The 12672-nt window shown below is 33.2% G+C and overlaps 2 protein-coding genes across 2 annotated transcripts; both read right to left on the reverse strand.

The window, feature by feature from the left end:
- Window positions 1-936: 936 nt before the first annotated feature.
- LOC118440149 (uncharacterized) lies at window positions 937-5370 on the reverse strand. Its single transcript, XM_085661398.1, has 8 exons — window positions 4990-5370; window positions 4485-4763; window positions 3032-4412; window positions 2430-2888; window positions 2262-2358; window positions 1642-2202; window positions 1272-1490; window positions 937-1090 (listed from the first exon to the last, which is right to left on the reverse strand). The coding sequence occupies exons 1-8, from the start codon at window positions 5368-5370 to the stop codon at window positions 937-939; spliced, it is 3531 nt and encodes a 1176-aa protein (XP_085517524.1).
- Window positions 5371-5935: 565 nt separating this feature from the next.
- LOC118440068 (uncharacterized) lies at window positions 5936-11253 on the reverse strand. The gene is made up of 15 exons (XM_085661298.1): window positions 11072-11253; window positions 10695-11010; window positions 10306-10613; window positions 9912-10235; window positions 9614-9828; window positions 9446-9546; window positions 8967-9302; window positions 8504-8892; window positions 8258-8438; window positions 7634-8193; window positions 7423-7560; window positions 7015-7362; window positions 6540-6915; window positions 6167-6427; window positions 5936-6082 (listed from the first exon to the last, which is right to left on the reverse strand). Exons 1-15 carry the CDS (start codon window positions 11251-11253, stop codon window positions 5936-5938), a joined length of 4182 nt encoding a protein of 1393 aa, XP_085517424.1.
- Window positions 11254-12672: the final 1419 nt, after the last annotated feature.

The following is a 12672-nucleotide window of genomic DNA, read 5'->3' on the forward strand; positions in this document are numbered from 1 at the left end:
CAAAAAAAAAAAAAAAAAACGATTTCAACACAATGCTGTTATGTTTCATTTTTATGCGGTACTTAAATATATAATAAAATTTTATTTGTCTAAAAATTATAACTGTATATAACAAATTTATAAAGTTGTTTTTTAGTAGCATTAGTTGCAATAATTATCGTTATAGCTATCACTTCTCGATGAAATTTTAAGTTAATTTAAATAAAATATTTTTCTTTTTATTTTTTTCTTTTTTATTTTGAAGAAAAATCGAGACATATTTGTTTACTTCTCTACGGTTGCTCAAGCGACGAAAATTACTCGTGTCACTAAATTTATGTTCCAACTCGTTTACGGTAATTTTGCTACAGTTATTGCAGTGCTCCTCAACTTATGGGCACGTCAACTAGATTTCAACAACTTTTGAAATATGTTTGATAAGACTATCTACTTCTACGCAATACGGAAATCCCGCGTAATAAATTTTACCAACAATTTTCTTATAGATAGAGTCAGATGAGATTTATTATTACGTATGTACGTGTGTTTATCATAATACATAGAACAATATTGAATGACCAATTTTTTTAATTGTGATAATATATTTATAAATTATGACGAAATTATTGCAATATTTGTTTATAATATAATATGCACGTAAAAACATTTCACAGCAAAACATGGGATAGTATAATAAATCTAAATGCAAATAAATAATTCACAATTGTTTGCTGTATCATGTAAACTAAACAACGATTCGTTACGTATGTGTAACTTTTTGGAAAAAGAAAAAAAAAGAATTTATATTTAAGTAGACGTATGAGAAAAGCTATAAAACATTTTGTTATTCTGAAAATGTCTAGGCTAGTATTATACTTAATGAGTTTCTTATCTCTGTACATATATTTCTTGTTTTCTTTTTACAAGAGATTTTTAGTCAACGGATAGATGCAGATTTTACTCTCGACTACAAAATACCTTCTCTTCTTTTTTCTTCCGAGCATCATTGAATGCCTTTCCACATACCGTAGTTTCCTTCTCTTTTGCACGGCACGGTGAATCACCACACTTGCATGACCTTGATTTGTTAAATTCCCTTGCACTGATACAGCTGCAAGAAAGTTATTGTAAATCGATACAATGAAAGTTTTTTCCCAATTGGTAATCCTTGCAATTAAAAAAAAAAAAAAAAAAAAAAAAAAAAAAAAGAAAAAAAGAAGAAAAAAGAAAAAGAAAACGCTACATCAGGATATCGTACGACAAATTACTCTTGAATATTTCATTTAACTTACGTGCAGGGACAACTTTTGCAATAATAACATTTTGCCCGTGGTCTCCTTATAGTTATTTTTCCTTTTTTACATCTACAAGGTAATGCTTCACAGAAACAGCAAATACGAGAAAAAGGCATCGTTCTTCGTTGAATGTTCCTGTCTGGACTTCGACCGCATCTGTGACTGTTACAAGATTTTCCTCTCACGTACTTTACTTCCGGACTCCTTGATCTTTGTCTTATTTTTGAGTTATAACATATATATGTATATATATGTTATAACTCAGAGATATATATATATATATATATATATATATTTATATTTTAAAAGATATATCACGTTTATTCTAGTACGCAATGAGTTGAGAAAAAGTATATAAATATTCTACCTGACATAACATCTTCCCTTCCTTTCGTCATCTTCCACGTTTCTAGAAGCTCTGCAACAACAAGGGGTCATTTTACATCTCTCGCAACACACAGAATCACTTATTTTTTGTTGAAGTTCGCTCATCACATCCGAAAAAATACTCAATCGTTGATAAGGAAGATCATTAAAATCATAAGCTTTATGCGTTTTATGACAGTAACATTCATCAAGGGAATCCGATCGAAAGGCGTCGAAATTTCTTGAAAAATATCGTCTAACTTCCGGTTTAGGTTTCCATGCCGTAACACATATCTGTTGATTACCGTCACAATCTGTGACGATAGGTCTACCATTGCAAATTTCAAACTGATGACATTTACAGATGTCGAATGAGAGATCGCAATATGAACATTTACGAATCGGTGCTCTACAAATACATTTATCTTTAGGATATTCGCAATAAACGCAAATGGTCTCATTACATGCGAGTTTGCATGTTGGAATGTAATGATCAACGCAAGTTGTTTTACAACAACATTCGTCCCTTGGTTTGTGACAATCGAAACACAGTAGATCATACCTGTATCATATAATTAAAACTATTATATTTCTATGTTGATTATTTGATATTGTTATTACCTATAGAGATTTCCCGTTTGACAAAGTTCGTCACGAGTTATCGGTTTGTCGCATTTACAATTGTCCATTACAATAGGTTGGCATGGGAGAGGACGATCTTTTGAAAAAGAAAAGAGAATTGTTTGAGGTAAATTTCAAAGGAATACGGGAACTTAAGCTATTTCTTACATTCACAGATACAATCTACAACAGGTAGACGACAGTAACAGCATCTATTTATCGTGGCTTTCGAGCATTTCTCCTCGTGGGAATAACCATCAGCTTGACAACCAAGATTTTCCGGTTCCCTTGATTCTCCTTTAAACGTTATCTTAGTACAAGGTAATTCCTTGTTCGTCGAGTCTTCTTCGAAATCTCCCGTCGCATCTTTCCTCTTTAATAATTCACTCTTCCCTTTTGTATCTTTAACACGTTCAGTTTTTTTCTTATCTTCCGACTTTTTTACATCGCACATTTCTTCGTTAATCGATTTGGACGTTTTTTTACGCGCCAACATAGCTTGCAATTTCGTTTTGGGCCTTTTTTTATTTGGATTTCCAATTACCTTAGACGCGTCTAACGTTTCTTCTTCTTTTCTTTGTTCGATTCGTCGTAAACTTCCAGGATTTTCAACGTTCTCTTTTTCACCTAAGTAAAGATGACAAAACGAGTATTTTATATTTAAAGTATGAAAACTGAAGATGCCTATAAAAAAAAAAAAAAAAAAAAAAAAAAAAGGAAAAAAAAAAAATAAAGAAAGAAGAAAAAATATTCAACAATGTTTTAAATACCTTGAAAACATATTTCGGTATCAGACTTGTCCCTTTGAACTCGTTTCGTTCGATCATCTCTCGGATTATTTTCTAATGTATCCTTTTCGATATTCGGTTGGGTCACTTTGCTTTGCTTCACTATATTCATTGCTTTTTTAATGGATCGACCCAAGAACGTACTCTTAGATTTCTTCTCCGATAAGTTCCTTTGTTTTCGTCCCTTTACATCGAACGTTTCTTTTACACCTTTTCTGGTGGACATTTCTGAACGTTTACCTTTTAAATCCTGATCTACGTTACAACAAACTCGTTTTATCGAACTATTACTTTTTTCCGAGGAAGAAGCAATTTTTGACGGCGTTGATTGTTGATTTATCTTCTGTGAAGATGATATTTTCATTTGGCTTTTTGAAACACCTTTTGATTTTCTCTGAAAAGGATTTTGTAAACATTTCGAGGATATTTTATTTTTCGTTTCTAACATATCTTCATTCTTTCTTTCGGCCTTTGGATTTGTCATTGCGTCCTCGTTCGATCTTACATTACAATTATCTACGGCTTCGTGAATCCTACAGTCTTGCAAATTTTCCGGATTTGTCAATGTTCCTTCATTGCCCGGATTGTCGAAACAATTACTTCTATATATCGGAGCACTCATGCATCGATCATCTATTTCGTCCTCTTCTATGATACAAGAACATCTCGACCACTTTCGACATGATCCTCTTGTATGAAGAACATCGAACGAGCTTCTTCTTTTAATCGGCCGAAATCTTGGTCGTTTTTTACAACAGCATTTAACTACACCACGATAATAGTTACAAGGTTGATCGATAGATCGATTCAATGAATCTTGACAGCATAAACGTGATACTTTCGTACAAACGGATCTCTGACCTAATTGGTCATAAGCAGGACATTTTTGATAAATCGTTGCGGTAGAGGGACTCTCAAATTTGTCACGGCAAATCGTAAATCTAGGCCTTAAACATGACAAGTCATGATGGACGCCAATGTAACTCGATGCTGTATCTTGACAGCAACAACCATCTCTCGTGGAAGAAGTAGAGGAGATCATGCTATCAATGTCCATGCTTCTGTTTGACTCACAACTCGAAAATTCGAAATGATTCTCCATCTCGAATGAATCGTCGTACTTTCTATCGCAACAACTGCCATTACTTTCGTCGCTCTGAACGGCACATGGTCTTTCTCCCGTTGAAAAACAATTATCAGATTTTTCTTCTTCCAACGTTTGACATCTTGTTTCTGTATTACTCACGAGCTTGTCAGATGGGACACTTGATGTTCGTGCACACGTCGAGTCCGTGCGTTCCGTTGTCGTTTCGGAACTCGATTCTGTGCAGGATTGAGACTTTTGTTTTTGTTTTTCTTTGCGCTAAGAACAATATATATTTACATAGTAATACTTAAAAGCTATTAAAGAAGAATATTGCAAAAAGATATTTACCTGAGCATTCTCGCTGGCTTCCGAACATATATAAATGTTAACATTTCCGGTCATACGACGATTATCCGTTTGTACATTTTCTGGCGATTTACAACCCTTTTTCCCTTTCTCCGGACAAGTTTCTTTTAGATTAGGACATTGCGTATCTTTAACGTGTCCCTTACACCTTTTCATATTGCATCCCAATGCACGCTTTTCATATTTTCTCGGATAATCGCATGGATAACAAAGTGCTCTATCTAGGCATCTGCTATCGTCTTTGCTCCTCTGGAAAGATTCCTCGGTAGTTCGTATTTTTGGTCGTTCCTTATATTTATTCTCCAATAGAACGATTGACTTTTTGTCATCCTACAATGATAAAAAGTTGAATATTATTTTAATGATAATATGATATTGGGAAAAAAATTAATTAAGTCTCGGGGAATAAAAATATAGGGGAATTTCACATACAGTAATGTACGCAAACGATTCTAAAGATTATCGTGGATACTTGCATCTTAAATACCATTGCACACTGCTTTATTAATGTCTGCATAGCTTCTTTGATCGAACTGTTTATCATCTCGGTTAGTTTTGACGGATCAATTTCTTTGTCAGGCATTCCCGTCACGCAGTTTTCTTTAGAACAAGCCCTCGAATTACAAGACTCTTTGGAATAATGTTTTCTTCCAATACTTTCTTTGCTTTTTTTATCGCTTAGCTGTAATTTCGATTCTTTTCGCGTTTGCATTTTTTCAAAGACGGGTATCGAAGTTGATCTTTCTTGATGCTTCGCTAGTTTTTCATTTTTCGATTTCGAAGAGCAAATTTTAACTTTCTTATTTTCCGGGTCAGCGTCCGACGATTTCGGTGGGTGTTTACAAAGAATTCGTCCCAATTTAAACATTTTCTAATCCTTATAATTTTTATCTTAACGAAATCTAAGTCTAATAATTTTAATCTTGGCGGAAAGTTTGTTAAATTTGAACGTCATACGTAGATTCTTTCCCTTTTAATTTTCTTTTCCACGCTCTCGAAAATTTCTTCAGGAACGAGTGAATATCTATACTCGTCGACATCTCTGCTTATGAAAAAATATTCAATAATGAGATTTCTATCTTTTATATATCTTTCTCCATTGTACTTTTTGATGCATTCCCCTTGTGTTACATGTAAATATTTTCTTTAGCTTTAAAGATTTTTATGGCTATTCACTATCTTCATTATCGGTATCGTTAACATCGTTCGATTTTTGTTATTGTTTTCGCTACTAAATAAAAAGGGAGCTTTAAAATTTCGTCTCATATATACAACGGTTACTTGAAAATTTTTTTAATTTAGGTTAATCATAATCAAATTGGGAAGAAAAGAAATGGAACTGTGAAACAATCGATAATTCGTACTAACTTCACAGCATATGAAAATATCTCATTGACTTATTGAATTTTATTATTGCAATTGTGCTTGCAATTTTACCAAATCACATCGTTATTATCTGTCGTATCATTTGCCGAGGATGAAACGTCGGATAAATGTCTTCTACTTGATTGCTCGCAAACAGTCAAGGACATTTCATGAGCTTCTGGACTTTTCCTCGTACCTTTTTTCTGATGCATTGGCTACATACGAAAATAAAATAAGAAATGCATATGCAATACGAATATTTATCCATTTTATACGCTTAGAAACATTGTATTAATTACTTTAAATGCATTAACTATTCTGTTGGTTATATTCGAAACGAAATTGGATTTTCGATTCTTTTGATTGGGAGGAAACAATTGTTTGACTTCTTTGGATTTATCAGCTTTTTTCGATTGCGAGATTAAAGGTTCAGTTTCTCGAAAATTTTCATCCCTTTTTGTAGAGAATGTTCGTCTACGAAATTCCTTTGTTACTTCTTTGAACGCTTTGGTCTCTTGGTAAGGAAGTTTCTCATTTCTTGTTGCTTGTGTTAATGGACGCTACGAAATTGTGATTAATTTCAGATAATTATTTAAAAAAAGAAACAATTATTTCTTTTTTTCAAATGATCTACCAAAACAATAATAATTAAATAATTTTGTATGCGCTCACTGATTTTCCGCGATCACAATTCACAAAGGTTTCGCTTAAGCTTTGGCCTTTTTGCATTTTAGCGACGAACGGTAACTTCTTAGACTCTAAAGTATTCGAAGTAACACATCTTACGGCTTCTCTTTCTCTAATTAATCTCATTCTATCGTGTTCCTTCAATTCTTCGATCAACTCTGACTTTTGATACATAGGTAAATATTTTCTCAGCATAGGAGGATGAAAGTTTTCTTGGGATTCTTCGGTATAATGAATGGTTTCTTTATAATGACGTGGATCTTTTCTATTTCTTTCAAAACTTGAGGATGAACTTTTCGAAGAACTGATTACATTGTCAGTACACGTAGTAACGCCTTCATCATTATCGTCTGAATAATATCTAATTGAAGAGAAAAAACATGATAGTTTATATTTATCAAATTAAAAATGAATTTATTATTTGTAGATTGATTATTGTCATTATTCGAGAAGATATTACTCTGGTTGACTGCTACCATCGGTTTGATTATCTTCACGATGTTGACGAGTATCATAATATTCTTCATCAAAATATCGCAATCTATCGTCGTGTGATTCACGTTGACAAACTCGTGAACTGTATTGTTGAAAAATTGGTTCAATGTCGCTTATATCTTTTCGCATTGATATTCCTCCACGATCTCTCTCGTGAGAATCGTAAAAGGGTTTGTAAGTTTGCATATGTTCGGGATACATTATGGGTATAAAGCCAGAAATTAATTGTCTTTGATTTTCTTTAGGATAAAGTCTTTCATGAATGAAATCTCTCCTCTTATCTTCAGGAAATTGATTTGATTGGTCGCACGTGCTGTTATTTACACAAAACTATAGATCTTATAAAATGTTTGATATAACGATTTTAACTTACTATCTATGACACGTTCCATCCTTCTTGCGATCTTTTCCCTTTACATATAGTTTATTCGTCATCATTAATGTATCTTTAAAGCCGCGTTTCTTTCGATAACATTTAATCTCTAAATCACTTGAACGTTTCTTTCTGTGCCTATTAGAAATGTACAAAATTTCTTTATAGAATACTGTATGCTCAATTTTGTCAAACATAATCTTATAATTACCTTTTACGTTTTTTATATTCTTCTATACACTTTTTCCATCGTCGTTCTTTCGATTCGGTAAGTCTGGTCGATTGGCAACCAATTTCTTTCGACTTTTGACATTTCTTTCGTTCGTCTTTTTTACTTGGCCAACATTTTACCAGCTTCGTTTGCATAACTTTCCTTTGATCTCGTGAATCAGTTCCTACGTCAACTTTCCCAATAGTTCTTTCACGAGAATGAATAGCTTTTTTTTGTTTATCTAATTTTCTTCTCTCATTTTCACTTTCGTACAATTCTAAACCTGCCAATGGATCGTATAATTGCGATCCTTTTATTTTTTTCCGATGCTTTGATTTAGTAACTCCTCTTTTCCTTTTTCCTCTATCGTCCCCTATAATTTGATCGGTTTCTACATTAAAATTTTCATCATAATTGTCCGACTCGTTTGCATCACTCTCTTCTCCATGTATTGAACTTTCTTCTGTTTTTTCGGATACCGTCATTGAATCTTGATCATTCTTGATCTTTCCTAGTCTCTCGTTTACGCACGTATGCTCGAATCGTAGAAGATTAGAATTCTAAAAATATAAGTTATTTAAATAATCGTCAAAATTATTTTATTTATAATAAACGTCGATTTACTTGTGATTCATCTTCGCCAACGATATTCCAAGTATCAGTTTTTCGACTATTCGATGACGTTTTCGCATCTGACAGTAGATTTATATCGTCTCCTTTATGAACGCATCTACACGATGATTGTGAATCTGCGGTTTCATCGATTTCATGATAAGACGTATACTTCGAAATTGGTTCCAAGTGCCTAACTCGAATATTTATTATTATAATAAAAATCAAATTGAATCGAGTAATTGATTGAAACTATACCTCGGTAAATCCTTCGTAGGAAATTTCTTTTCACAAGGATATTGCCAATTAGTATCATCTATTTTTGTGGGACAAAGAATTTCCCGTTGTTTAGAATTCTTAGAATGTATAATATCTTCAGGATCCTCCCAATTTACACGACACCGAGCTCTTTTAGCTCTGAGAGTATCCTTTGTCGATTGACGTTTGCTTATTAAACAAGATCCATCATTATCATCGTCGTCACTGAACGAAGATGATGACGATGACATTGACGTATCTTCAACGTAATTCTTCTTAGTTTTTATACGTCTGTACGTTTGTACAGGCGAAGTAGATCTTTTTACATTCAACATTTTAATAATTCGTTTTATCAAAGACGGTCTCCTTGATTGTAATCCTTTTCTTCCCTTTAGATAAACAATTATTTATTCTTGACACGTTGATTTTCAATAAGTTACATTGAACCGATACGAACACTCACACGTCTAACGATCCAAGGAATTCTTAATAGAGCTGCCATAATTCGTCTTACACGGCTATAATAATTTTTCTCATCTTCACATTTATCCTTTATAAGTAATTCATTGGAACCATCGTTGATTTCTATATGTATCACTTCATCCTCTTTTACTTCATCACTTGGCCAACATTCCGAGTCTATTATCGACGTTGAAGAATAACTATATTTATGAGGATACGACGAACGAGATTTCTTCTTTAACCTGCTACGAACTTTTCTATGTGCTCTTACGACGAAACAAGACGGCGTTGTATCACTGCTCAACATTATGCTTCTTGCAATTGGCTCGTTAAATATCTAAATTTTATTGTATGATGTAATGTAATGTAAGATACTAAGAGAGAATTATTTGTTTAAGAAATGACACAATGATACATATACAAATACACACACACACACACACACACACACACACATAGTTCCAATTAGTCCTACCAAACCTGAATAGTAACATCATCCCGCAATCTTTGAGCTTCAAGATCCTTGAATGGTAATTTTCGTTCATAAACCTCTGGTTCCCGTGTTAAATCATCTTGATAGCCTAATTTAACCAGTACATAGATTTACGCATATGTAGATTTTTGTTACATTTCGATAATTTAACATACTATAACTGTAAACAGATGTAGAACTACTCTCTTCGTAATCTTCGAACTCCATTTCATCCGTTTGCTCTCCTACATCCTTCATTTCGAACGATTCCTCTGGTATCATCGATATTTCTTTGATATCTATTTTTCCTTTTTCCCTCCTCCTTCTTTCAGCCTCGGCCAATTTTAATCTCTTTTCATGAACAATTCTTAATTGATCGTCGGAGGAATCTCTGTATAAAAAATAACTTTTCTATTCTCAAAATCTTTTTCTTTATAACAACGATTAATAACAATATGTAATAAGAAAAGTTACACTTCTTCGCTCATATCCGACAAATCTCCATATTCCAGAGGCGATCGACAAATCGTACAGATATTTTGTAAATCTGCGAAACACTGCAAGCAAAATAATCCAACGCAACCTGGTGTCGGACATTTAATGTGCGGATTAATGTCATCGCGTTGAACAGCACCGCACAAAAGACAAGCTTGTTCCTTTTGCGGGAAGAATATATTCATAAAAGGAAAGATAGCCATGAAACGTTGCTTGAACGTAACTTTTTCTATAGTCTCTCCATTGATACCAAATTTTCGACGTAATTGACGTCTCGCGAATTTAACGAAACTTCCTCTCGAACTAAAATAATTTATATATTTCTAAAAAATTGATGTAATTGCATATACATAAATATTAAAATTTAAGTTACCGCATTATATGATTGTAAAGCCACGCTGCTCGTTGCTTCGCTCTATCGGGATAATACTGACACATCACAATTTCTCTCAGTCGAAGACAATAGGGTTCGAAAATTATCATGATCCAACATAATATCATCAGAGATAGGATTCTTATGTATCCATCGTAACTTGGTGGTATCGGATCTGGGAGACATGGGACCGAATTGATTTCGATGTCTTTAATGTGTGGAGTAAATGCCTTTATAATACTTCTGTAAAGTTCTGCAAGAAAGCCAGTTCCTGAAACGTATACACCAACAGAGTTTGGCTGTTCGATCTACGAATAATTAAAATCGATAAATTAATTATAGTTCGAATCAAAATGGTGCTTATTCGATAAATAATTATTAACGAATACCTGCGTTTGTATACGACCGTAATATCTGATGGTATCGAGTATCCAATAAAGGCTATAATCCGTCATTATATACATACAAATTTTGATCGAAGTCAAGCTCAAAAACATCGCTGATTTTACTAACTTGACCCTTTCAGTTTTAATTAATTTAATCGACGATAATGATACATAACGATTTCTTTCCCGAGGATTTAAAGGTAAAATCGTTTCTTTATCCTGTCGAGCTCTTATCAAATCGATCGTACGAATATCATCGGTAATATATTTATTGTTATATCTCTCGCTCGTTAGCCATTTGTGTCGATAATGTAAAACCCTTAGAAAGAGAAAATTAATAAAAGTTATCTTATGGAAATTTTATCCTTTTCGTTTCATACCTGAGTAACATGAAAAATATGAAAAAAGCTGTTAGAAAGTTGACCCAATCGAAAACCATTATAAATCTGTTTGTCCTTGATCTAATCTCAGAAGAAATATTTGTAGCAATATCGTGTATCGTTTTAGTTTTATTCACTTCGAAATGAAATGAATGCGAAAACTTGACTTTGACATAGAACATCGTTTTCATGTGTCTGGTGAATCTTCGAATTTCTAAAAAAAATAACAAATTCGTTAATAGAACATAAGCGTTGGAAATAAAAAGACGATTGTTACTTTTCTTTACGGCAGCGACTATGGCATCAGCGACGTATGAAACCAGCATACATATAAAATCCAATGGTTTAACTATCCAACAGAGAGCACCTACGATATACGTCAAATTGCAAATCCTACCAAAAATTGGACCAAGTTTAGCTCTGCAATCGGTTACGGCACCTTCGAAAACTCTTTGACATCTTTCAAAAGGCGTGCCTAACTTTTTATTGCATATGTTTATAATACTTCCAAGCCATTGAAAAACTGCGGTTATTACTCTGACTGCGAAGAAAAAAAAGAGAATTTAATCGGCAATATTGATTTAAATTCGTTCAATTCGAAATACGACGAAAAGGTAATAATTTAATACGTATGCTAAGAACTATTCTTTTTATAGCAATGAAAGTTTGTTTGATCCTCGATACGATAATTCTCACTGCTTTGGTTACTTTCATAATCGCTTCTTTTAATGCATAAAAAGGTTCCTTTATTAAATCCAAAACGCATTTAACAGCTGCCTTCAATTTTTCCTAACGATACAACATCTTCAAATGATATTAATATAATAAATTGCAAATGTGTATTCATGTAATCGAATTTTACCTGGCCGCAAGCCAAAGATTCCGTAAGTACAGATGTATTTCTTAATATATTCTTTCCTGGTCCAGTAAGAGTTAAAATAAAAGCATACGCAATTAGAGCTTGCCGACCACGTTTAGAAAAGAACTGTGGTAATAATAAGAATACGACGCACCTGTATGAAAAGTAAGTAAACGTGAATTATTTGACTCTTTAACGGAATAATTTTAATTAAAAACAAATTGAAATATTTTTTATATATTCTCGAAGGAATATTTACCTAACACCGTAGAAAAATGATAAACCCATGGTCAATATCACTCCGATAACCGAGCACAAAAGGGTGGCCGATGTAAGCGAGAAATTTAATTGTATAACGAAGAACATAAAGAACATATAAGTGAGAATAACGCCTCCAATAAATCCAAAGATACTTTTTAATATATAATTTTCAAAGGAACCATTGGTACGTAAAAGAACTGCTTTTTTATGAAGCCAGGAATCTTCTGGGAAGCTCGTTATCTTCCTCCAAAAGTTTTTCACTTTTCTTTTACATCTGTCCGATAAGTCGAAATGATATGAGTAATATACGTTCCTATTTACGAAGGTCTTATCTTCCTTATAAAGATTTTAAAGGGTCAACGAAACCTACCGGAATTTCTTATGACGAAATTTTTGACTCCAAGTCAAATGCTTGGCACCTTTTGAGACCTCGATCGATCTCAATTTTTCATCCTCGTATCTATGACGAAGTTTTTCAAGC

This window comes from Vespa mandarinia, chromosome 14 (assembly GCF_050613455.1).
Source record: "Vespa mandarinia isolate Hongniang chromosome 14, ASM5061345v1, whole genome shotgun sequence".
NCBI lineage: Eukaryota > Metazoa > Arthropoda > Insecta > Hymenoptera > Vespidae > Vespa > Vespa mandarinia.

Excerpts from the sequence above, each read along its gene's own strand:
- LOC118440149 (XM_085661398.1), bottom strand. The coding sequence starts at position 5,370 with ATGTTTAAATTGGGACGAATTCTTTGTAAACACCCACCGAAATCGTCG. Across the intron at positions 2,889-3,031 it reads TACCGAAATATGTTTTCAAG|GTGAAAAAGAGAACGTTGAA; the intron begins GTATTTAAAACA and ends ATCTTTACTTAG. Across the intron at positions 2,359-2,429 it reads TGTAGATTGTATCTGTGAAT|ATCGTCCTCTCCCATGCCAA; the intron begins GTAAGAAATAGC and ends CTTTTTCAAAAG.
- LOC118440068 (XM_085661298.1), bottom strand. The coding sequence starts at position 11,253 with ATGTTCTATGTCAAAGTCAAGTTTTCGCATTCATTTCATTTCGAAGTG. Across the intron at positions 7,363-7,422 it reads GATGGAACGTGTCATAGATA|CACGTGCGACCAATCAAATC; the intron begins GTAAGTTAAAAT and ends TGTAAATAACAG. Across the intron at positions 6,428-6,539 it reads ATTGTGATCGCGGAAAATCA|CGTCCATTAACACAAGCAAC; the intron begins GTGAGCGCATAC and ends ACAATTTCGTAG.